Source organism: Osmerus eperlanus, chromosome 10 (genome assembly GCF_963692335.1).
Source record: "Osmerus eperlanus chromosome 10, fOsmEpe2.1, whole genome shotgun sequence".
Lineage (NCBI taxonomy): Eukaryota > Metazoa > Chordata > Actinopteri > Osmeriformes > Osmeridae > Osmerus > Osmerus eperlanus.
Genome location: NC_085027.1, coordinates 4,407,575 through 4,431,385, shown reverse-complemented (window position 1 = coordinate 4,431,385; position 23,811 = coordinate 4,407,575). Strand labels below are relative to the sequence as shown.

Below are 23,811 nucleotides of genomic sequence, written 5' to 3'. Positions count from 1 at the left end.
GTCTTTTGTCAACATGTCAGGCATATCTATAAGCGTTTTGGTCATGATGAATTAAAGACAAAATATCATGAAAACATTTAATAATTTTATAATCATTTATGAACGGTATATATAAATATTTTGATATTTATTTTTCATTGGTTTGGCGGCCCGCCTGCAGGAGGAGGAGGGGAAGAGGAGGAGGAGGGGAAGAGGAGGAGGAGGGGAAGAGGAGGAGGGGAAAAGGAGGAGGAGGGGAAGAGGAGGAGGAAGTGTTTGGTCCTGATGTGGCAAGGACAGGCCAGAAACACACACACAGCAATCTGACCAGTGCTGTTCTCCAAAAACAAACAGCATAATTAAATATATGGAATATGTTTGTGCGTTTGTATGAGATGCTATTGTATAACTCAAAAAGTAAACCATGGGATATATTTGCAGCATGTTGAAGACCCTCGTATGTTGTACATGATATATGACTCAGACCCTTTCCATCAATGTTTAACATTCATGATCTTTATTGCAAAATGCAAGAAATTCAAATAAAAGTGAATAATCATAACTTGGTATTGGTATTGTACAACGTAGTAATCATAAACATACAATGTTCAGTTAAACAAATGAATGACACAAGGCCTTCACAGTGCAGGAATCCTGAAAAGGATTCAACTCAGACTCAACCAATGTTATACAGTAGGATGCTTTACAATAGGTAGTCTTTGTAGTAGACCCAACCACGTCAATACTTTGCTGGCTTTTTTTAATGTGTCATATTCATGCTTCACAATTCTTCACAAGTTGCCAATTCAGATATTATGTATCCAAAACAATAACTTGCCAGAGCTCTAGCTTGACAATTCTTAAAGTATAGTTAGTTTCTCTTGAGCTGACTGGTGATTCTATAGCACCACTAAATGCTGTTTGAGTGTTCGGTTACCTTCTTAAGACATTGACAGAACTTTGCTGCCCCCTCTGCTGGTAGGACATGTGGCTTTTTGGGTCTTGATATTAACATACATGTCTTTTAAATTGGATCCTGTCATGTGTGGCCCATTACAGTAAAAGGAGATCATTCATATAAGTTTCATGTGTATGCAGCACAAGCCATGGTGTAAAGTGGAAAACACAATATTAAAAACATTCATTTTTTCACATCTGGTTAACACCTGACAATTTTGAACAATTGATAAGTCTAAATTAGTGTTGAACAACACTCAAACATGAAATGTGTATTCATTTTGAAATGTATTGCAATTCCATTCATCACAAACATTTTGCTTAACAAAGAGAGGTAAAGCGAAAGAACGCCAAACCTTTGGTTTTTGAAGAATATATTTTCAGAACTTTTTTAAAGGGGGCTTATTCAAAACAGACATTGCAGTCAGCAAAAGTTTAATCAAAAACTTCCTATTAATTTATTCAAAAAATCTATAGAAAACCCCAAAATAGATCCTCCATTAAGAAAAACAAATCACAATTGTTTGCTCATTCTTCAAGACTTTACTTCCGCTTGTGAAGGACCTGTAGAGTAGTCTTCCTTCTTTGAGAGGAACCTACCAACAGACTGCACTATACTAAACCCTATGGCTGGGGATTAGGCTATTACAAACAGTATGTACTTTACTGTTATGTTGTCAACTGCAGACATGAGATGAATCATTTATACATATTCAGACAGTTTGTGGACATTTTAATTTAGCCAACCACCATGACTAAAATTATTTTCAACTGGGAGGTTGAGAATTAAAAGTGCAGTTAAGACTTGTCCACGACTTGAATCCATTCAGTGTTCATCTTTCCCCTTCACCGTGTCAGTAAATGGATGAGGTTCAAGTTCAATCCTTCATCTCTCCCCACACAGAAGAAGTGGAGATGGGAGAAGCATCACTGTCCATTAGTGGACTCAAATAGGCTTCCTTCTTACTTGTCAAGGAGACCAGCACCAATGGAGGTGCTTCCGCAAGGAGGGAGGGGCAAGCGCCACAAAGTCATCCCTGGAGGTCAAAAGTCCGTACACACTGGCTGGAGCAGCAGTAGGCCACGAAACTCACTGTGGTCCTATGGAGAAGACAGATTTACATTTAGTCATTTAGCAGACGCTCTTATCCAGAGCGACTTACAGTAAGTACAGGGATATTCTCCCCGAGGCAAGTAGGGTGAAGTGCCTTGCCCAAGGACACAACGTCATTTTGCACAGCCAGGATTCGAACCAACAACCTTCTGATTAATAGCTCAACTCCCTAACCGCTCAGCCATCTGACCCTCCATAGATGCCATTTAACAGACTTGCCAACAGTAAGTGGCATATGAATCCCAGGTACAAGGACAGTGTGTTTCTACGATGAGTCCCTTTGTGCTTAGACATCATGATGAGACCAGGGTTTGGCCATGGTGTTGCTCATGGCAGCAGAAACAGCGGGGGTCTGAGGCTTATATTCTCCAGACTCTAATCACCTCAGCCTTCCATCTCCCCATCTCATTTTGTCAATTAGACAGCCCCATAAATTACTGTCTGAACACCCTCCCCCACCCACCCACGGTCCACTCCAACACAGACAAGGAAGCTACGTAGGCCAGGGCTGTACACACTGATTATACAGCACGCCACTGACTCTGACTCTGCCTGCCAACACCAGCGTTGGGAGCGGGGAAGGGCGTGGGGGGTGTGGGCGTGAAGGCTAGCAGCAGGCTAGTAAGTTAGCAAGCTTTGGCTAAGTGACAGTAGACACTAGGAGGGTATGTGACAAGCCTGTGGATGCCATTCCAGTGAGGAGATTAGCTTGTGGGTTGATGTGATATAGTGCGTCAGCAGGACGGGGGGAGGGAGGTGAGGTATCAAAACGTGAAATACTGAACATTGGCAGGTTGGTATAAATTTAAGGACTCTGTGGTAGGTCCTACAGTCTGTACTGTCAACCCTCCATACAGAGAAGTAGAATATGACACTAGCAGGGACTGAAAACAATAGCCAGTTACTTGCAGTAGTTTAATTAAAAGGTGTAGTAACAGTAGTTATACTACAATTGCTACTAACTTTCTACCGCTTTTCAAGGTCTTGCAGTGAAATCCAAAAAGGATTTATTTGACACGCACGCACGCACACACACACACACCTTGTACTAACTCACAGCGGGTGGCAGTGCAACAGAACTTCCCCTGGCAAAGCAGCTCTGTCACAGGGAATCAGCCACGACAGCCTTCCCTTTCAATTAGCCTGTCTGTCCCTGCAAACCTGCCTCCCACGCCAGCCTCGCACTGAGCTCTGGCAGCGGGGGGCACTGGAGAGAGGGCTGGAGACGGAGGAGCGGGAGGTAGAGAGGGATGTGGAGAGAGGAAGACAGAGGTACAGAGGGAGGTAGAGATCGAGGGAGGATAAGATTCTCTAGCACCAACCACAGTCTAGGTGGAGCACGTGATGGCGAGTGTGCAGGGTGTTTTATCACAAACCTAGGGTGGCAGAGATGGATAGTACCGGGAACGCTGAGCTGAAAATGAGCTGGCGGCACTAGAGGAGGAGTGAGGTGTGAGCTATGGAGCTGGACAGGAGTGTTTGTATGCGCATGTGTACAGACACAAGGAGAGGGAGGAGAAAGATGCATGTGTGTGTGTGTATCCGTCTATCCTGTATATACACGTTTGATGTGAGTTTTCACGCCTGTGCTAATCATGCACTTCCACAGCCTCTCCTGGTTTGTAGCGTACCTGCGGTGCACCCCAGCCAGGGGGGTCTCTCTGAGGGGGAAGAGCTTGGGGTAGACAATGGTAAACATGGGCTGGCTGCAGCGGTGACAGTGGCCCAGGGGGCACAGCAGTACGTCCAGTAGACTCTTGGGCAACAGGAAGGCCGGCAAGAGGCTTAGCTCTGAGACGCAAGGAAACAACAGCGCTAATGTTAGCTAGTTCATTGTCATTCTACAACTGCTGTGCCCAGGACCATTCTAGACAGGTGTCACTGCTGTGTGCTGCACAAGACGATCCAACACAGTGCAGACAACACAATAATAAAATGTTTTCAATAAAAATATCTTAAATTGTACCAAACTTTCATTGGTGTAGACACACAATGAGTTACTCATGCTTGTGGTAATAGTCAGCCATCTCAAAATGTCTTCTACAGAACACTGCTTTCTTGATGTGGGTTTTAAGCAGCTATAAAAAGGACTGCGTGACAGTTGGATATAAAAAATAAAAACCAAAAACAACAGATTCTCCAATCTGAAAAACCTTTTCTACTGGGGAATGTGGCTCGAACTACTGAGAATATTTTGCGACACAAAAAAAAAAATCTTTGCAGCAACAATGTAGAAATTTAGTTTTGAGTGAATCTTCTTCTGGGACATCAAAGGCCATAATGAGATACTTTCCAAGTCTTCTTTTCTTTCTTTAATCTTTTTTTTTTTTTTTTTTAACAGAGTGAGTCAGAAGTATGGTTGAATCCTAAAGAGCTGACAGAGTGCAACGCACTACCCCACAGCAAAATAGCACTTCATCAAAATCAAACACTTCCAATTAAGACTCAAAGAGAAGGAACTTCTCACATCTGTATAGCTGGAATAAATGAGTGAGGCTTTGGTGTTCAGACAACCTATATGTGTGTTTGGAGAATAAGCTAAATGGGTATTCTGTCTACATTCTACAGGTTGTCCAGAATATGGGCTTGGCTCACCCTTGGTATGTTGGTGGCAGATGTGATACAGGGCCCTGATGGCAAGCTCCTCCAGAGGAACCACTCTCTCCGTCTCAGAGCCTACTGTCTTGACCTCGGCTGGCAGGGGCACAGCCACCTCCCCCAGGGCCAGGGAAAGCAGCTTGCTGTCTGGTACCTGTGCTGACAGACCGCATCTGCACAGAGACAGAGCAGACAGTGAGCAGCCATTCACAGGTCAAAAAAACCCAACATAATAATAATAAATAAATAAAAACTTGTACTTACCCACTGCAGCCAATGACTTTGTTGTACAGGTAGGAGGGAAGGCCTTTGAGGTGAACGTTGTTGTCGACAAACACAAACTGCAGCTCCCGGGAGCGGCCCAAATCTGAAGGCAAAACAACAGATGGTAAAAGTCAAAAAAGAAACATCCTTACCTTGCTGAGCCATCGCCAGCATCCTCTGGAACTCACATGAACATCTCCACACAACCAGAGAGGCCTTGTGTGCCGCAAGAGGGATCCTACTCGTCACGTGTCGGGGCCATGTGAGAAGCACTCTCCTCTCCACCTGCATTCACAGCCTGGCTGAATATGCAAGGCTGACTGTGGGAACACTCTTTGCCCTTGATGTAAACTTGAGTCAATGCTATCCTTGAGTGTTCCTCTGGCAACGATGTAGTGATATGAGATCCTTTGAAGATGTGTGGGGAGGGAGGACGGGGGCCTATACCCGCCCACACACACACACACACACACCTTGTCCCTCCCCTCCTCCCAAGGCCCTTATTAGCATGCTTGGATCATTATCATCCCCCCCTCACCCACCCCCACCCCCACCCCCCTGGGCTGCCTCTCAGCACCTCACAGCAAGGGGGCTCTTCGCACCCGCAGCTTCACCCTGGTAACAACCCCATCCACCGCCTTCGTTGCTGCACTCACCCGGCTTGTGCCATTAGCCCCAGCCTGGAGGCTTTGGCACGGGTGTGACTGTGCTGGGAGGGAGGAGAAAGGGGAGGGTGGTTGAGGGAGAGGCTGACGGCCAGGGAATCCATCAAAGGGGGTGGCAAGCAAGGAGATGCTCCAATGCCTCTTCACCAAATTACATCTATTATGTCAATGGGGAGATTACCCAGCTATTGTAATGGTGGCTATTAAATACCTATTTGGTAACTGCCAAACGGTCCCATTTAGCTGTCAGCACTCAAGAGTCTTGGAAGTCAACTATATACAAAAAAGGCCAGAAACCGTGGTGTTTACATGCTCCTAATCTTCTTGCTCTGAGTGTGTGTGGCATTGGCATTTGGTATTGTGCCTTCTCTCTTTAGCACACATTCACACACACACACACATCTGTATTCTACAGCAGAGAAAAGCAGTCCATCTGTGGAGGACTAACAGCAACAAGGTTCCTTTTCATGTGGCCTGTAGCGCTGCGGAGGGCAGGCAGTGTCTGAAGCGTTTCCACCACGCAGACAGGCAGGCGGGCGGTAACCAGACTGGACAGATCAAAGGGCCTAGACCCAGGACGAGCCCAGAAGATACCCACACACAACCCCAACACACACACAGCGCCCCTGGCTGGAGCAGTGCTCCCTGACATCACACCATTAGCATATGCCGCGCACATGGCTGACGACGAACAAAGATCACTCTGTGCTGAAAAAAATCCCCTGGTAAATGCAGACAAAGGAGACAGGAGCTTGGAACATGCGTGTAACGTACAGATTCCTGCTTGTCATCATGTACCACAGCATGAGGAGAAATAGATTGCATAGGGCTACAGACACAGCACCAATAATGTTGAGATATGGGCCTGTTTGCACATTACATTATTAATTTACCCTTTTAAAAGAGTTACAATTATAAATGCAGCAAGCTAATATGAAATGTACATGGAGTACACAGCAGGACTATAACCAGAAGGAGTTTGAGGGGATAACTTCTTGGCCAAGAGAGATTCCGACTCCTTAAAAACGTAAACTTAAAAAAAAGACAAGAAAAGATAACTTGCGCATATGAAACTGCAACAAATTCATATGACCTGGAAGCAGCCATTCAATAGGCCAAAAAGCAAAGGAACTTCCTTTCAAAAAGTTACCACAAAGACAGTAGGGTTTACATTCTCAGTGTGAGTTACGAGGTGTGTGCTGCCCAGATGAGTCGTCGCCAGCCCAGAAGTCTGTCGGGCTGTCAGCAGCAGGAGAGGTGTTGGAGAAGCCGCTTTCCAGGCTTTGATCTACTCTGTGTAACCTCTCTTCAAAGGCCTTCATCCACCATGCTCACCGCTATCCCACAAAATCCCTTGTGAACCTGCATAAAGCCAGCATACTCTCAGGAACCTCCAGCTTCCCCCTTTACTCAAAATGGGATGTTTTGAAACAAGGACTTGATCCACCACCTCATTTGGCTGGTTTATTTATTTAGGTTTATTCATTTGAAGGTATTTATTAAATATATGTATAATTGTAATGGTTATTACGAATATTAATAGTCATGGATGCTATATCATAAAAACAATATCAAAAAGCACAGATATAGAATAACACACATTTTTATCTGGTACTGTGCCTAGACATGGACAAAAAAAAAATAGCCAAAAATACAGCATAAAGATCCAAAACCACATAATTCCCCTCTAACCCCTCTCCCACCGACCCCACGGTGACTTACCCAAGGGCAGCGACGCCAGGCAGTTGGCAGCCATGGAGAGCTCGTTGAGGCTCTGCAGCTGGCAGAGCTGGCGGGGCAGGCCGTGCAGGTGGTTGCGGTCAGCGGTCAGGCACTGCAGGGACAGGCACTGGTGCAGTCGCTCAGGCAGCCAGCTCAGCAGGTTCATGGAAACATCCAGAGTCTCTAGCTCTCGCAGGTCCCCGATTTCTGGAACGCACCGCCCAGAGGTCAGGCTTAGACAGAGCCCGAGCAGACATTGAAGCTGTGTTTTCATGAGTGATGAGGTGGACTACTGCGTGGTGGAGTATGTTTTGGGACATTCAGACACATTGCTAACTCGTAAAAAGGAAATGAGGGCAAAAGAGAAAACGAAGCGTGCTTCCGGTCGTACCCTGTTGAGAAACAAGGACCCTGGTTCTCCCAAAACAAGTGTGTGATAATGAGACCTAAGTTTGTTCCATAGAACTTCTCATTGACGGTGAGTTCGTAGGGATCTACCCCATGTGGAGGGAGGGTGTCCACAGAGAGAAAGAGCATCTCTCCAGCTCGTTAACGGCACTAATGAGGACTGGCGAGAAAGTGTGAGGTACAGAGTAAGAAAAGACTGTCTTCTATGCTCCTGGTCAAAAAGGTAGCCTATACTGAGTAAATAAAAACGACTTCACTGGCAACCTTTTATCGCACAGTGCTAAGACAAGCAAACCTAAACTACACTGGCTTGCTTATGGAGCACTGCAGAGTAAAATCATACCTCAAATTCTATTCTGTGATTTGCATCATGTCTGGAGGGAATCTTATAACGTGCTTTGCTGTGTTTACTATAGAGAATTTATGGGGTCTTCTGTCAGCCTATACCCTCTGTTGTCATGAAGGGTATTTACAGTACAATGGATTTACCATTAACGAAAACAACACTGATCATGGTGCTTTTATCAACTAGATTTCTGACTCAGCACTTGTTTCAGTCAACATGCCTTGCAATGCCATAAAAATAGTACTGTTCTACATACAACATACGGTGCTGACTAGTTTCCCTCAATTTTTATGTGAGCTACCTTGCTACACATGGATTGCATGCAACTGCCTCATACATAAATAACATTCCTCATAAAATATGCATACTAGTATACTTTGAGACTGTGGTACTTAACACGATATTTACAAACAGCACTTCACCTAACACTATCGCCACCACAAACACGCATATGAGCAGAGATAAGGGGTGACATACAGAAACTGTTAGAATGTTATTGGAAAGTAAACAGCCTGCCCTGTACTTTATTCACTTGAGCCATAGTTAACACATGAACATCCCTGTAGTCTTGCATGGCAGAACAGTCTGTTCTTATCAGATTTAGATGGTCAAAACTGAAAAACACGCTATGTGTCTAGCAGGAAAATGTAAAGGCTGCATGAGTTCAGGGCTCTCAATCAACAGACTTGAACGAGGTAAAGTGGTTGGCCGGTTGCCTTGGTGGCCCATTCCTTCGTCTGTCCTCCCTGTTGCTCTCTTACCCGGTCTACTCAAACACACAATGTTCTTTACTCTGTAGCGAAGAAAAAAACACAGAATCTCCTGTAAAGTGAGAGGCAGTGAGGTTTGTTTTGGCAAAGAAAGACTACTGTGGCCTTACTTACTAACCAAAGATCAGAAATGTGGTCACAGGACTTGAGATCGTCCAAAATCTACGGACAGACTCCTTCGGCATTTGTGTAATGTGTGTGCTGACTTCTTTTGATTTAACAAAGCCTTGCACATGCTCAATACACTATGACCACCGTTTTCTGGTCAACCCATATGAGCCACTGTGTCATAGTACACAGTGAATAAAGAAAAAGCCAGTGGAAAACACCAGATAACTGAAGGTCAAAATATTTGGCCTACCAATCACATATTTGTTCATTGGTAAGAGTGACACTTTAAAATCATTTGTAAGCTTAAGCTTTCAGTCAAATTACATCAAAATTCTTGATTCAATAAATCTTCTCAGTAACTAGATTGAGATGCATGGGATACGTCTGCCACATATTGTGTTAGAAGTGAGGTGAGGTCAAAGGAGTCCATTTCTGACCTCTGCCTCCCACCACCTCCCGCCACCTCCCGCCACCTCCCTCACCCACACCCCGTCAGTACCCGACCCAGAACCCCTGGCTGCTGCTAAAACAACACAGCACTCTTTGGGCGTCTGCCTGACATTCCGCAGGCCATTCCTGACTGCATATTTGGGCTTACCGTTACTAAATTAGGAAAGCAGAGAGTGAGGTGTGTTGTGTCCAGAGGAGAGGGGAAAGGGGGAAGAGAGGAGAAGATGTTGGCTGCTGTAGATACGTTTGCTGAAGGAGCCTCTCTGCCAGCCCAGGCCTGGGCTCAGACACACCACAGGCCAGGAATAGCCTGACTGAGAGGGCGATGTCGAGCCAAAGGAGCTCCCACTAAGAGGCTCTAACAAACAATCAGATTCGGACGACACTGAAAGGTTTAATAACATGTCTCTTGGTGCGACTATCAAGAAATGAAATTACCACATAGATCCTAGGTCCAATTGCTAGTTTTTGGAATAATAACTGTGTTTTTTGCATATGATGTTTCGATACATTGTGCTAGAGATACAGTGAGATAACAATACCTGGAGGAAGGAATTTCAGCTGGTTATTGGCCAGTCTCAGATGTCGTAGTGAGCGAAGGCGACCAATTTCAGGACAAATTACTTGAAGTGCATTGTCACTCAGATCCAGGGACTGAAGCTTGGCTAGGTTCCCAATAGCTGGACAATATCGGAAACAAAGAGAACAGTAGATTTTAAATTAATAATAATAATAAACACTTTCCTGATACTAGTGTGTGAATAAAAAACATTTCTTGTAGGGGCCTCTACTAATGTTGCTACTAAGGGAAAATAGAGAAGGATTTACCTTCAGGAATGATGACTATGTTATTGGAGTGAAGATACCTTAAACAACATAAAGTTAATTAGTAATGTTTTACATTCTGAGTAAAGCACGATGATGGCATGTGAAAGGGAAAAAAAGCAATGGCCTTTTTCAGGCATAATTCATCTCTAAAACCTCTGGCGACATCTACTGGACTAAATGTAAAATACTGGTCCCCAGGATTCATTCCAAGCAGCTGTACAGATTATAGAAAGGAATAATTTACAATCAGAGCCAATACAATAAGAATGCAATTCCCTATTAGCACATGTGTGGATTTGACGGTCTTATATTCCCACTAATGAATTGCATGTATTACATGGACAATAGTATGCGCTTGTGTCTACATAATTTTGTTTTAAATTGGTACTTACAACTCAATTAAATTTGGGAGTTTCTGTGCAAGACTGTCAGGCTATGGAAGAGAGGGTTAAAGTTAGAATGAATATTAATTTAAAACATATACTCATTTGAATACATTTTCCACACACAATAATAAAATGCCTCAAATGTCATTTTCATTAAACCACACTTTAACCCTTGTGCTGCCTTCGGGTCACATGACCCAAAGGTTCATAACGAACCATCATTGTGTTTACCCAGTTTTACCCAATACAAAAACTAATAAAAATAATTTTCTTTTAACCTTTGCAATGTGGGGGGTCTGAGACAGCCCAACGGTTAAAAGAAAATGCTTCACTTTGTTTTTGTATGAGGTAAATTTGTCGCAATACGACGGTGGGTCACACGGCTGATGGGTCAGAATGACCCGAAGATAACACAAGGGTTAAAACACTGTCGTCCATGTCAATTTCACACCAGCGTAGTAAGAGAGTTCCTCTTCATGTATAGCCTCTCCAAAAATTGCAGACCCTCATCTTTCAGGAGTTCCACAGGGAAGATGTTCAGGTTTCTGTAGTTAAGGAACAGGTTCTTGTGGCGCTCCTGTTTGGCCACAAATATAGCCTCGTGGAGTTCAGAGGCCATTTCAATCGACAAGCCACTTCTGAAGAGGTGTTTCTGTCACACCTTCTAAATCACTGTCATGGCCTACAACAAGAAACAAGTAGCCGTGCAAAATTAAACCCACAATCACAGATAAATCAAGCGAGACTATAATGTAGACTGTGAATGACATACAGCAGTGGCGATTACGCTGCTGGATTGAAGACTGATACAAGGCCAAGGTCAGGAGATGTCAAAGGAACATCTAAGATCTATGTCCTTTTGACATCTTAAAACGAAGTAGGGCCTACTATCCGACAATTCTCAGCTGTTTCTTTCAAGTGTAGGTAGAATAGCTGCTTGTAGCTAGCTATAGCTGACTGTGGTTAAAATGCCTCAAGTTGATTCATGTTCTACTTTTCAGCCTGTATAGCCGGCACTCTGTTGAGTTGGTCTTCGTAGCTAGCTACTACTGATAGGATAGCTTAGCTAGATAAGACAGTAGCTAGCTAGCTTTAACACTGGCAAGACTGTACGAACCACTAGCTGCGTCGTCGATTCAATAAAAAGCATGGCCTACGGCTAACTATCAACAAGCCTTGCGATCATAAATAACAAGTCCTTTGCGATGCGTGTCATACACTAACTCCAATTCATACAGTGCAGGTAGGCCTGTCTGCAGCTACGAGGCTAATGCGCTTGTGTTTACCCAGGCCAAGACAGCTACAGTAGTAGTGCTAGCTCGCTGTGCTACGTTTCTAGACAGTCACTCTATAACTCATGCAAGTTTAACAGTAAGTATACATGCATGCAGCGAAATATCTTTACACAGTCTTACCTTGTTAAAAAACAACACATCATTACATTCTACTTCGCCCCATATGTAAAAAGTTCTGCTAGCTAGTCATTTCATCTACAAACTTGACGCGAGTCGTCATTTCTGGTCAAAACCGCTGCCGGTCGATGTAGTTTTTAAGGAATAATTTGTCAATTATTTTGAAGGACCACACGGGGGCACTCCACAACATCCTGAATGTGCGATAACGTCCAAGGTTTAGCTTCGGACATAATTTTAGATTTAGACTAAAATTGTAATCATGAAAAAGTAAGTATGGCATACACTATTTGTACTGCTATTTAACTTTTGAACAATGAATGGATCCACGGAGGAACTACTAGCTGTAATGCAATGAATCAGGCACTGTAGGAAAGTGAAAAATAGGTCTCATTGCTGTCAGTGGCATGGTGGTCCTCTCAAAGAGGTAATGACCTGGGCCAGAGAGCCAAGTCAGCTTGCAGGGTCTCTTTGTGGATGTTCCAAGTGCATAATTTGCTTAGTAAAGAGCAAATTCTTATTGGGTTCCAATTGGGCAGAAAACAGCTAAGCTGGCAGCAGTCCTGGAGTAGACCGAACAGGGAGAGAGGTCCCATTGAAGGCCTAAGGCCAATCCGGCCACTAGTTCATCCCCTATGCAGATGGTTTTCAAAGATCTGAAGAGAAAGGATTGGTATGCAAAAGTAAAAGGGATCCATCCCCAACAGGCATGCTACTGTAAGTGTTTCGAGATGTGAGACTAAGTCTTGTAGAAAATAAGGGCTAACAAACCAAATTGTTGCATACATTTTTATTCAACTTAAATCTTGTGGTAATTTAAATGACTAGAAAAAGAATGAATAAGAGAAACTAAACATTCTCCTCTCCTTCTGCCATTTAAAATAAACAGTTTATTTCTCCCAGAATGTAAAGTATTCAGAATATATTGATACCAGGAATAAATTCTTACAACAGAATATACAAAAGAAAAAAATAATTGAAATCTCTAAAGAATCATTTCAATATAAACACAGGAGTTTTGTATGAATAATTTACACACATCAAATTCTTGGTAACAAATTGGCCATCGTTCGTAACAAAAAATAAAATATATACTGTATATATATAGACAAGAGTCCTGTTTTCAATGTCAGTTCTATATGATGCTCTCCAGTGGTAGAATTGAGGCAAATAAAAGTCAGACCACTAAACATTGAAATAACCATTATCATAACTTCACGCCAGTGACAACTGGCATTTTAAAGACCATAGAAATCCACATCACCAACACGGCAAGATTGCGTGGAGCCGTGCAGATAACAGTGAGGGAATAAGAACACCAAGACAACCGTGATCCCAACGAATTCACTCTCACGTTTGATTCATTAGAATGAGAATTATAACATTAGTTCAGTCCACTGAAAAATAGACCACCCTTACAGCACTACAGTTGAGTTTAAATCATAACAGGAAACAGTAGGAGAACAAGACAAAAGCCTTTCATTCATCTTTTATCCTTTTCTATTAAATGGAATAGACTCCAGTGGAAAAGTTCTGATGCAAAAATGCCATGTGACAGTCTCTGTAAGTCACAGATAGTCATTCTAAGTGACGAGAGATAGAGAGGAGTGAGATGATGACATAAGAATGAGTAGCCAAAATTAATGGGGGGGGGGGGGGGGGGGGGCAGCCATTTCTCCCTTAGATCTATTGTCTGCAATAGCACATTTTTTGTAGGTCCTTCAGTGGAAGTTATGGCTACTACATTAACCAACTTGCCATTCCCCACTGATGCAGTGTCTATATCACAACAAATAAGTCAGTTATGAATTGATGAAATTATGAATGCATTCATGAATTTCACATGTATCTGGTATACTCATCTTAACCTTTCCAAGATGTACTGTTGCAATGGTGTATTACATACATGGAGTGTAGTTGCTGGAGATTGCTAAGAGATACATTATGGTTAAACCAATCCAAACAGATACATCAATGGCACTATCTATGGTGAAGTTTTACCCAAAAATGAATTCCATTTGGGTCATATGATTCATGTTATTTTTTAAATCTTATTTGAAGAAAATGAAGGCCCCTTTGTGACAAAATGCAGGAATGCCCAACAGATAAGCACTGTTGGGTCAATTAATTATAAAAGACTTTCAGTACAAACTCTAGAGATAGTACATATTCAAAACCCCAGGCAGACCCAGGGGTCTCCATCTTATTTTAACTATTATATGGAGCGTATCTATTTCTGCACAAGTTTCCAATAAAACCGGCAAGCTAGCATTGATTGCAATTCAAAAATTGCTCAATAAAGTTATGTAAACTTCACTTTTTCTTTGTCAAAGGACTACCCGTAATCTACTGTAGATGTGTTTGTATAGTAGTAAGAAAGAAAGAAAAGGTCTTTTTTGTTGTTGTTGTAAACGGACATTCACTAAGCAACAGGCCAACTTACTAATCATACAATAGAATATGGAAAAAAACAATAAATAGCACGGATGCCTATACTTAAAGAAAAATTAAAGAATACTGTACACCTAAATGTGATGCACTTGCACCCATATACATAACGCAAAAAACGAGCACAAAGCTGGTGATCTGGATTTATTTTTTCTTTAACAAAATAACACACAAAAACATTTTCCATCCAGCAATGTGCCACTCTACCAACCCCAAGTTTCATTGCTACCCTCCATTTATTATTTCCTGGAGCCTAATCTTTTCGTATTAAAAGAAAACAAGAAAGAGTTAAGTGCCTTGTGTTCAGAACGGCCAGGCTTCAATAGACATGGACCGCAAACCTTTTTCTCAACATTTCTTCCAAGTCTTTGACTCTCAATTCTCTAGAGCTCAAATCTCTGGTTTGAACCATCTAAACTTTGGACAAAACGACTCGGGTGCTCTCAAAGTTTCCTCACCCATTTTTAGTTTATCAATCTGAATATTCTGAAAGTCTGTGTCTGGTTGTTATAATATACTGTACATGGATAGATATGAACCCAGAATTGCCTCGTTATCGCTTTCCAGTATCATCTCATATTGCTCTACTTTTCTACATGTAAAGGCCTTTGCTTGATTCAATAGGTTTGAAGCAGCAACATCAGCAGCAGCAGTAGTAGAGTAGAGATTATGGGGGCAGCCGAGGAGTCTCCCCCTATTCCACTCCAAACACTTTGGCCCTGAGAATACCAAGACCCATGATCAATGGATCTAGTAGGGAAAACGGCCTAAAACCCACTGTTATGGTACCAACAAGATGTCTGTGGTAGATGTCTGTGGTAGAGGAGAATGAGGGTGTTTTGTTCTGGGATCTGGGTGGCTGTGTGCAGAGACCATCTTTGAGGAGGGTACTTTGAAAGAAGATGAAGGTGGGGTGAGTAAAAGACAGTGAGGGGAAACAGTGTTTTCTTACTGGTGAGACAGAGGCAACTGCCAAGAAAGGAAACCCGGACTCTGAGAAAGACCTTTCTGTCCACAACCTTCCATGCCAATCTATTTACCCACCATAGACTACTTGGTAAAATATGGTGTTTTGACCTCAATATATTCCGTTTGTTGCTGCTATTAATGTCGGGTAAACAGATATAACCTTCCAGAGCAGGGGATGTTGAAACTAACACTCTGACTCATAGACACTAAATTCCCATCCTTGACTGTGAGACACTAGTACATTCCTAGAGTATCGAGACATCTCAGCATGTGGTGTAAGATTAAAAGGTGTAGCTCTAGCTTTGAGAACATACCACTTGGGATGTTACAGTAAATGCATGTCAAGCTCACACATGCTATCTTTGTGTCTGTAATGTTGTGTCTATAATTGTTGTGTCACAAGCTTAGTTAAAAAGGTGAGGATGGCTAATTGTCAATAATAATCATCTTCAAGGCAACCCTCTACTGGGCCAGTACAAGACACAGTGACTGTTGGATGCAGACTGCACGATGCCATGTTAAGTTTTTACCTTAGAATTGACCAAGTCAAACTTGAGGAGAATACATCATGAGGGTATCTTCCTTAGTTTGGGGGCCATTTGCTAGAAATGGAGCTAGCCACAAATGCGCCTTGCAGTGTTTAATAAATAATTGACATTAATGGTGGTTTGGTTCTCCAAAGCTGTGTCTGCACAAACAACGTTCACTTTAAACTCAATACACTTCATAACAGCACTGGAACATACAGAGCCAACATGGTCACAGACATTTCATCGCCGTTTCTTTTCTTCTTTCAATGAACATCTTTCTAAATCCATTTATATACCAAAACAATTTTCAAAAATAAAGTTTACAAAACCCCTCTCTTAGCCAGCTGTATAATCCGAGGAACTGAGGTTGTGGGAATGATCAATATGTGCAGGAGTGAGGAGGATAGGACTGAGGCAGACATAATGAACAAGTGTTTCTTAACTCCTGCATTGACTGTCTTTCCACTTAAATGGCAAAGATAGGACGCATACAACTTCAGTATCAATGAAACTGCATAGCTTTTAAAGCCCAATCGTGTCCCAGGGGTCCACCTCCCCACTCCAGACTTGTGTCGTTTTCTTTATATTCTAGAGCTAATGAGGTCTATCAGATAAGAGAGAACAGTACTGTCGTGAGGAAAAAAGTGAGATGTATTGTCTTTTTATACACATACATAGATCTAAAAAAGAGTGAGGTAGATAAATGCTTGAAGGAAAAACTACATCCTATCCTCCAATCATGAAAGCAAAGGGAAAAAAAATAGAAAAATATTCTCCATGTAATACTTACTCGCAGGGCATTTGTACAGTGATGAACACATATCACAAAAATAAATAATCATACTGGGAAAGCAACATGGGCAGGGACAACTAAATAATATGCATCTTAAATTTGAGGTGAACAATCCTTCAATATAAATTACCAGGTGGTCCTCTCCATATCACAACTTCTCACTGACATAAATGTATGCATTGCTCAGTTACAGTATTCATTGTGTTTGAAATGTCTTATTATAGTATTCATACATACGTTTAGTATTGGTTTGGTCTTACTGAGCTTGTGTCTATAATATTAACATTAATCTTAATTTAAAAAAAACAACAAGATAATTACTTTAGGGGGGGGGGGGATCCTTTTCATCGACAGTTAATGGCAAACATGCTGTTACGAAGAAGGGGGGTGTACTCCTCTGTGACTGTATTATGTTGAATAGGGGTGGAGTCTCAGGTTAGTGAAAGCTCTAATTCTAGACCAGGGAGTGAAATATACTGTGCAGTACACAGACCCTGACAGAGGAAGCAAAGATGACTCTACAGTAAATACGACACTAAACCTCAACGCACTGCAGTGTTAGCTCTGCTACAGAGGGGTTAATGCTAGACAGCTCACTGAAGATAAAACTGATGGACAGCGTACAAACATCAATGAGAATGTGTGGAGAAAAGTCACGCTTAAACTTTGACCTGAGATTCAGCGGTGACTCGGTGGCAACACCTTACACAGCGCTAGAGGACAACAGCACTGACAAGGAGCAGAAAGTGTCAAATTGAGAAGCCCGACACTATTACCAACAGTAATCAATACAATCACTATACCGCTCTACAAAAGACAAAGATTTCAGTCTAGCAAAAGAAAATGTATGGTTAAAAAAAAGGAACCAAATGAAAAGGCATTGGACAATATGTGGCAAAACATCATACCTTTAGGAACAAAGGGGAAACAATGTTTGTTTCATATGAATATTTGCAGAAATACAAGAATAAGAAAATGGACTGTAGTTGAAAACGGTCAAAGATTAAACCTGAAGGATTTTTCTTTATATATAGATATATATTACAACCACAAGAGAAATAAAGAATAAAATAGCAGCTTCTTTCTGTACAGACAATTAGATGAACATCTTAAACAGTAAAAAAGTTATAAAAGTGACACAAAAAAATGATGTGTATGTAAATGCTCTGTGGTCTAACATACAACTGTAAGACCAATATAGAATGTCTGGATCTTAGAGAGACTAATGACTAGTCTAAAAAAAATACCTGCTGTATACAATGTTGCCTTGAGTGAACACTTTTGCCTATACAAGGTCTAGTCTATAGAATATTAGTGTTCGTAACTGTGTTCTTAAACCAATCTCTCTTTCTCTTTTTTTTGTTGCATTACATTTGCTTTTTTTGGCGCTACGTACTTTATGCTTCTTGTAACAGCACTTGGTGTGTCTAAAGTTGTGGTTTAACCTTCTAGGTGACTTGTGGTACTGTAGGATACAAACCCCTGGTCAAACTATGAATGAGAAGAGATGTGTTGGGGGAAAAAAATATGATTTCCATTGATAATTCAATAAGATACTGTTATACAAAAAAGAAGGAAAAAAAAACCCATAAATATGCCAGTGTAAAAATGTGGAGTGTAAGAATGCGCGATTTTGTTGCTTCCATGCTCTATCAAGAGCAAACAAGGGAAGGAGTAGAGAAGAAAACAAATATCTAATTTGGCAACAAATTTGGCAGAATTACTTTTGCCCCTCCCTTTTCAGTGAAACCACTGCCCCTTAGTGGCAGCCATTTTGACCCAGTGCTCCCAGTGGATGGATGGCAACCACCATCTTTGAGAGGGTGAGGAGCACAAGCTCTCCACTCCATGGACAGGTGCACATGCGTGTCTGTTAAACCTACAGAGATACAAACGTATATGGAGAGACCAACCTCGAAGTGCTTTTTCCATTGGATTTGCTTCCAGATATGCTAATCGATTTCATAATAATGCCCGCCCGCATCCCACCAAACTGACAGTTATTCTTAAAGGCCTGCACATTTTTTTTCCCTATTCGGAAATCTATAAAAAAGTAACAAAAAACTATATATATAAACAAGTTCAGCCATCAGTAGAGAACCAACTCCAGAACGGTCCTCATCCCGTCTCCTCATCCTCTTTCTCCACGTCAGACGCCACAGCAGGTCGTTTGTCACGTCAGGGCAATCGATGAGAGATCAAAAACACAATACTAAGATATTGGAGAGACAGTCCACTGACGGACAGTAGAACAGAGACCATTGCCCTCGTGTGTTTTCCAATTCCGGTTCTCTCCCGCTGAGTCAAATGTTTCCTGGTTGCCCAGGGAAGCACAGACGACTAGGCAGACATGTAAAAGGTGTGTTGAGGAGGAATTCTCCTTAGAGAAAACAGGCTCCATAGGGAAAAAACGAAGGAGGGGTCACAAGTTTTTTTGGGGGGGAGGGGGGGGGGGAGAGGTTGGGGGGGAGAGGTTGGGGGCTGTGGGCCCTGGATCAGCAGGCCGAGGACTGGGGCAGCGGCATGGCACGCTCGTTCTTGCGACCCCCATTCATGTGTGCGTATGGCTGCGAGTCGTCGAAGGCAGGCCGCAGCGCGACCGTCGCCGCGGGGCCGTTGGTCCCTGCTGCTCCCGCTGCTCCCGCCGCTCCCGCTGCTGGGTGCTTGTCCAGAGGCAAGCCTGGTGGGCAGGGCGACGAGGGGGCCGAGCACTGGGCCTGGGCAGAGGGGGCGCCGGGCCCCAGCGAGGGCGCCACCAGGTTCGTGGAGGCACCGGCCTGGTTGGAAGGGGGCGTCTGTTGGGAGGGTGGTGTCTGCTGGGCTGGGGCGGAGGCCTGGCTGGATGTTGGGGCGCAGATGGGCGGTCGGCTGGACGCGGCAGGGTCCAGGGGAACGTTCTCCATGTTCTCCACCTCCATGTCCAGCTCCTCTGTGTCCGGGGGCTTGTTCTCATCGCTGTAGAAGAAGCTCATCTCTCTGAACGGAGGATCCAGGTCCTCCTTGATGCTGTTGATGATCTCCAGGAAGGAAGGACGCATCTTGGGGTTGTACTGCCAGCACATCCGCATCAGCTCAAATCTGAGTGGACACACACGCACACAATACGGTCAACAATGAATCTCTTTTAAAAAATTCCTTTCAAAGGAACTGGATGCAGTTGGTTCAATTGGCATGCCAATATTTGGTTTAGTTTAACGTTTACTCTTCGTTTCTAAAAATGGCAGATGGTTTAATGGCTTGTTTTTCAGGGCCGACAGGTTTGTTTATGAAGCAGTTATCTGATGCTGTTGTCAGTACTCTCCTCTGGTCAACAGATGGCGGTCTACTCCACAATTATAGCAAAACCTCAAACCAGGAATGGGACAAACAACTGCGCCACCGCTCAAAGAGAAGGTCTAATTTGTAGTTTGTGTTATCTGTGACTACAACTATATAATGACATTAAATTCTTTGTGAAATAACCCGAGAATAAACCAGCAGAGCTCATAAACACATAAAAAGGCAAAGAAAAACAAAACAACAAAACAACAAAAAAAACTGTTACTTTACACACTTAATGCTGTAAGTCAACTGCCATCAAAACAACAACAGCAGCAGCAGCATCAGCAGCTGCGTCAATGATAGGATAGCTTGGGACGCGGTGCATTCTGGTTCACCACACCTTTAATTATACACAAACAAGCTAAGAATACACCAGGAGTACTGAGGCTGCTGAAACCAAATACCTTCCAGCCTCGCTCTCTCCATGCCAGGCGGCCCAGCTCCCCCTGAAGGGGAACCAGGAGAGGCTCAAGGGGCCGGGGCGCCGTTTCACTACAGACGGGGGACCGCTTGCGGTCAATAAGACACGAGGCCATGGAGGAGATCCTGGACTGCTGCGTTCTCCCAGTGCCTCTCTTTCACAACTTTTCTCAACCCACACACACACCCACCTACCGACCTACCTACCTACCTACCCACCCACCCACCCACCTCTCTCTCTCTCTCTCTCTCTCTCTCTCTTTCTCTCTGTATAGAGGAATGCAGGCAAGTGTGTGTGAGGTTTGTATTTAGCATGCAGTGTACAGTTGCTGGGTGTAGATGGTTGAACCCTAGCCCGCGGGCAAGAGGAACCTGTCTGCTTGGGAGGGGTGACGGTGGCACATCCCTGTCAGGTCAGGCGTCTAGCTGCTCCCAGGGGAGATCGATTTATTTTGTCGGTGTCGCCACACGCACTGACTGTGCAAGGCCCACGGAACTCAAAACATGGTTTGCGTTTGTCTTATTACCCGCGATAAATATGAATCATACTTATTGCAACTGCACCAGTAAGAAATCATAAAAAATGTAAGGATCCATGTATCACACTCATTCCGTTATTTTGGAAAGGCAGAGGGAAAATAACCGAGGTATGCGTATTTGTTCCTTCCTATTTGCATGTTCGGCAGGACAGCAGGGCATCTAGATATCTTGTCAGCGGTAAAAAGATGTCTTTCTCTCTCTCTATACTACCTCACAAAAATGGCAACGATTCAATTTTTGCAACATTTGACACTGCAGCCCTCAGGAATTCTCCACTGGCTTGTTAAAAAGCAGAAAAGCAGCCTTTAGCACATGCTCAGTGTGTCAGGGAGTGCAGGCACATGCGTGTGTGCGCACACAAACGCAATTGAAAGTTATAAACCGCCCCCCCCCCCCCTTCACTGTATCCGGGCAATCAGAGAAGCCAGAGATTCTGGCAGCACAGCACCAAAACCTTTCCTTAAAAAGGTGAGGTCAACTGTGACCAAAACACACAGCACCTATCAAACAAACTTCCCTCCAAAGACATAAACGTGTCACTGACGTCACCTATTTTCGGTGGAAACGGTCATCTTAATGTCCCCGAGGATGAATATGACAGCCGCGGAGTTGCTTAAGAGGGGAGGCCGAATTTGTTTCGACACCCACGGCAGTTGGAAAGAGCAGAGGGGTTGTGATGTCAGGTCTGATCCTCCCCTTGGCCTGGTCTCCTCCACTGTGGGAACGCCAGCCGTCCCTTCTACCGGCCTCAGCTCTGTGGGCACAGCAGCAGGACTCTGGAGCACCCAGCCAGTCATCCAGCCGGACAGCCCATGATGTCATCAGGCTTTATTAAAAAACTAGCCGTGAGTGACGCCAACAATTATGGATTTCACTTGGCTCGATGCAGCCTTCCAGCTGTGAGTGTGTGGGTCTTATGATCCGGTGCCTGACCATTGCCCCACCTCGTGCTGTTCTAAATACACCAAAACCACCGGGCCTGGACATCACTGAGTGCTGGGTCATCTGAGTGGCTTGGGAGGCCGGGGGTAGGTCCTTACGCACGAGGGGAAACGAATGCCCTCAGGTGACGCGTCCGAGCTGTCGTACGACCTTGGTGCTTTCAACTGAACAAGAATGTGGCCTTCAACGGACGGATCCCTGAAGGCCCAAGGCCGCGCTCGTACACAGAGCGGGTGTCACCAGCATCGTTGACACACGCAGTGTTTCATGTTGGAGTGCGCGCGTGTGTGTAGGGGGGGGGGGCGAGGAAAAACACTCACAGCATGTCGGGGCAGTTGTCCGGCTTGTCCAGGAGTCCTCCCTCCATTACGAAGCGTAGCACCTGCTCGTTGGACATGCCCTGGTAGGGCTGCTCGGCCAGGGTGCCGATCTCCCACAGCACTACTCCAAACGACCTGAGGGGAGACACAAGAGAGGTTCTCACACACAAATAGAAACAAGCTGGAAGTACAAGGGTCTCACACAACAGCATCCCCCTCTCACTCAAGACTGCAAGAAAACAAATAGGCACTTACTCATGTACACACACAAACAGAACACACTCCAACCTAGCCTCAAGGGGCTAACATGCACACAATCCCAAAACATCTTGTATCTAATTAGCAAGAGCAGCAGTGTCTCCAGAGCACGGCAAAAACAAATAAAAAGTGCTTCGTTAAATGAGGGAAGATGGTGGAAAGACAGAGACAGAAAGACAGAGAGAGAGAGAGAGAGAATGGTCACCCCCGCAGTCTGGTTACTGGTGGTGCATGAGTGTTTCTTTCCACGTTGCACTGGGTTTAATCTCAAGACTTCAAAGAAGCAGATATGGAGGGTGGGGGGGGCGGGCAGTTGCCTCTCCTGGCAGAGTTGACCGGGCCCGCTCTGTAATTTCACAACATCTGGACAACTACAAAAGAGCAGCCTCTCAGCCTGGGGACTCTCTCTCTCTCTCTCTCTCTCTCTCTCTCTCTCTCTCTCTCTCTCTCTCTAATTCAAGAAACGGAATTAAGAGGTGTGTTTAACTGAGGCCCTTGGTCTTAAAAGCCAGTGAAAATTTCATACACACACCACCCCTTCCCCCCATCTTACCCTTTGAGAGCCAGAGTGGCCTCTTATCGCTACATGGAACTACAAATTGACTCAAGATACGGAGCAGGGGAAAGGGAAGAGGAGGAATGCGGTGTGTGTGTGTATCGACTGCAGCTGTTACTGAAGTGGATGTCTACATCCTGGTGCAGTCCTCAAAAAGAGAGGGGGAGCGAGAGACAGAGAGAAAGGGGAAAAGAGTGTGCGTGCGTGCGGAACAAAAAAAAACACGAGGGAAATATACAACTTAAATATTCACCAGGCTGGATTTAAACACACAGAAGCTGGGCCAGGACCTTTTTAGCCATTCCCTTTGAATATCCAAACCAGAAATGTGGCCTCTAAGTAGGTAGAATTCACTGACTTCAACTGGTCTTCCTAACTGTATCCCCTAGCATTGTCTGACTAAAGAGGACACTGTGATCTTCTGTTAAGGTCTTTTGTTGCTAGGCAGAGATTATCTCTACTGTATGGGTAAATGGAAAAATAAGCTGATGTTCTTCCCAAAGTAATAGATCCCCCAGAAGTTATTGTTTATGGGTGGGTGTGTGTGTGTGTGGGAGGGGACAGTTACCAGACGTCTGAGTTGGTGGTGAAGACGCCATCTTTAAGGGACTCTGGGGACATCCAGCGTACTGGCAGCAGGCCCTTGCCTCCTTTACGGTAGTAGTCTGTCTCGTAGATGTCCCTCGTCATGCCGAAGTCTGCAC

The 23,811-nt window shown here is 44.0% G+C and overlaps 2 protein-coding genes across 2 annotated transcripts in view; both read right to left on the bottom strand.

The window, feature by feature from the left end:
* Nucleotides 1-473: 473 nt before the first annotated feature.
* Nucleotides 474-12,153, bottom strand: lrrc28 (leucine rich repeat containing 28). Its single transcript, XM_062472193.1, has 10 exons — nucleotides 12,014-12,153; nucleotides 11,050-11,280; nucleotides 10,605-10,645; nucleotides 10,213-10,250; nucleotides 9,927-10,064; nucleotides 7,300-7,506; nucleotides 4,913-5,015; nucleotides 4,646-4,821; nucleotides 3,682-3,841; nucleotides 474-2,037 (listed from the first exon to the last, which is right to left on the bottom strand). Exons 2-10 carry the CDS (start codon nucleotides 11,215-11,217, stop codon nucleotides 1,968-1,970), a joined length of 1,101 nt encoding a protein of 366 aa, XP_062328177.1. The 5' UTR covers nucleotides 11,218-11,280; nucleotides 12,014-12,153; the 3' UTR covers nucleotides 474-1,967.
* A 632-nt stretch (nucleotides 12,154-12,785) lies between these two features.
* The window catches only part of LOC134028545 (insulin-like growth factor 1 receptor), a 62,232-nt gene continuing 51,206 nt past the window's right edge, over nucleotides 12,786-23,811 (bottom strand). Inside the window, exons 19-21 of the mRNA XM_062472167.1 lie at nucleotides 23,676-23,805; nucleotides 22,294-22,428; nucleotides 12,786-19,828 (exon numbers count right to left, since the gene is read on the bottom strand). Coding sequence (XP_062328151.1) covers nucleotides 19,246-19,828; nucleotides 22,294-22,428; nucleotides 23,676-23,805 — 848 coding nt within the window. The 3' untranslated portion in view covers nucleotides 12,786-19,245. The remainder of the gene's footprint in view (nucleotides 19,829-22,293; nucleotides 22,429-23,675; nucleotides 23,806-23,811) is intronic.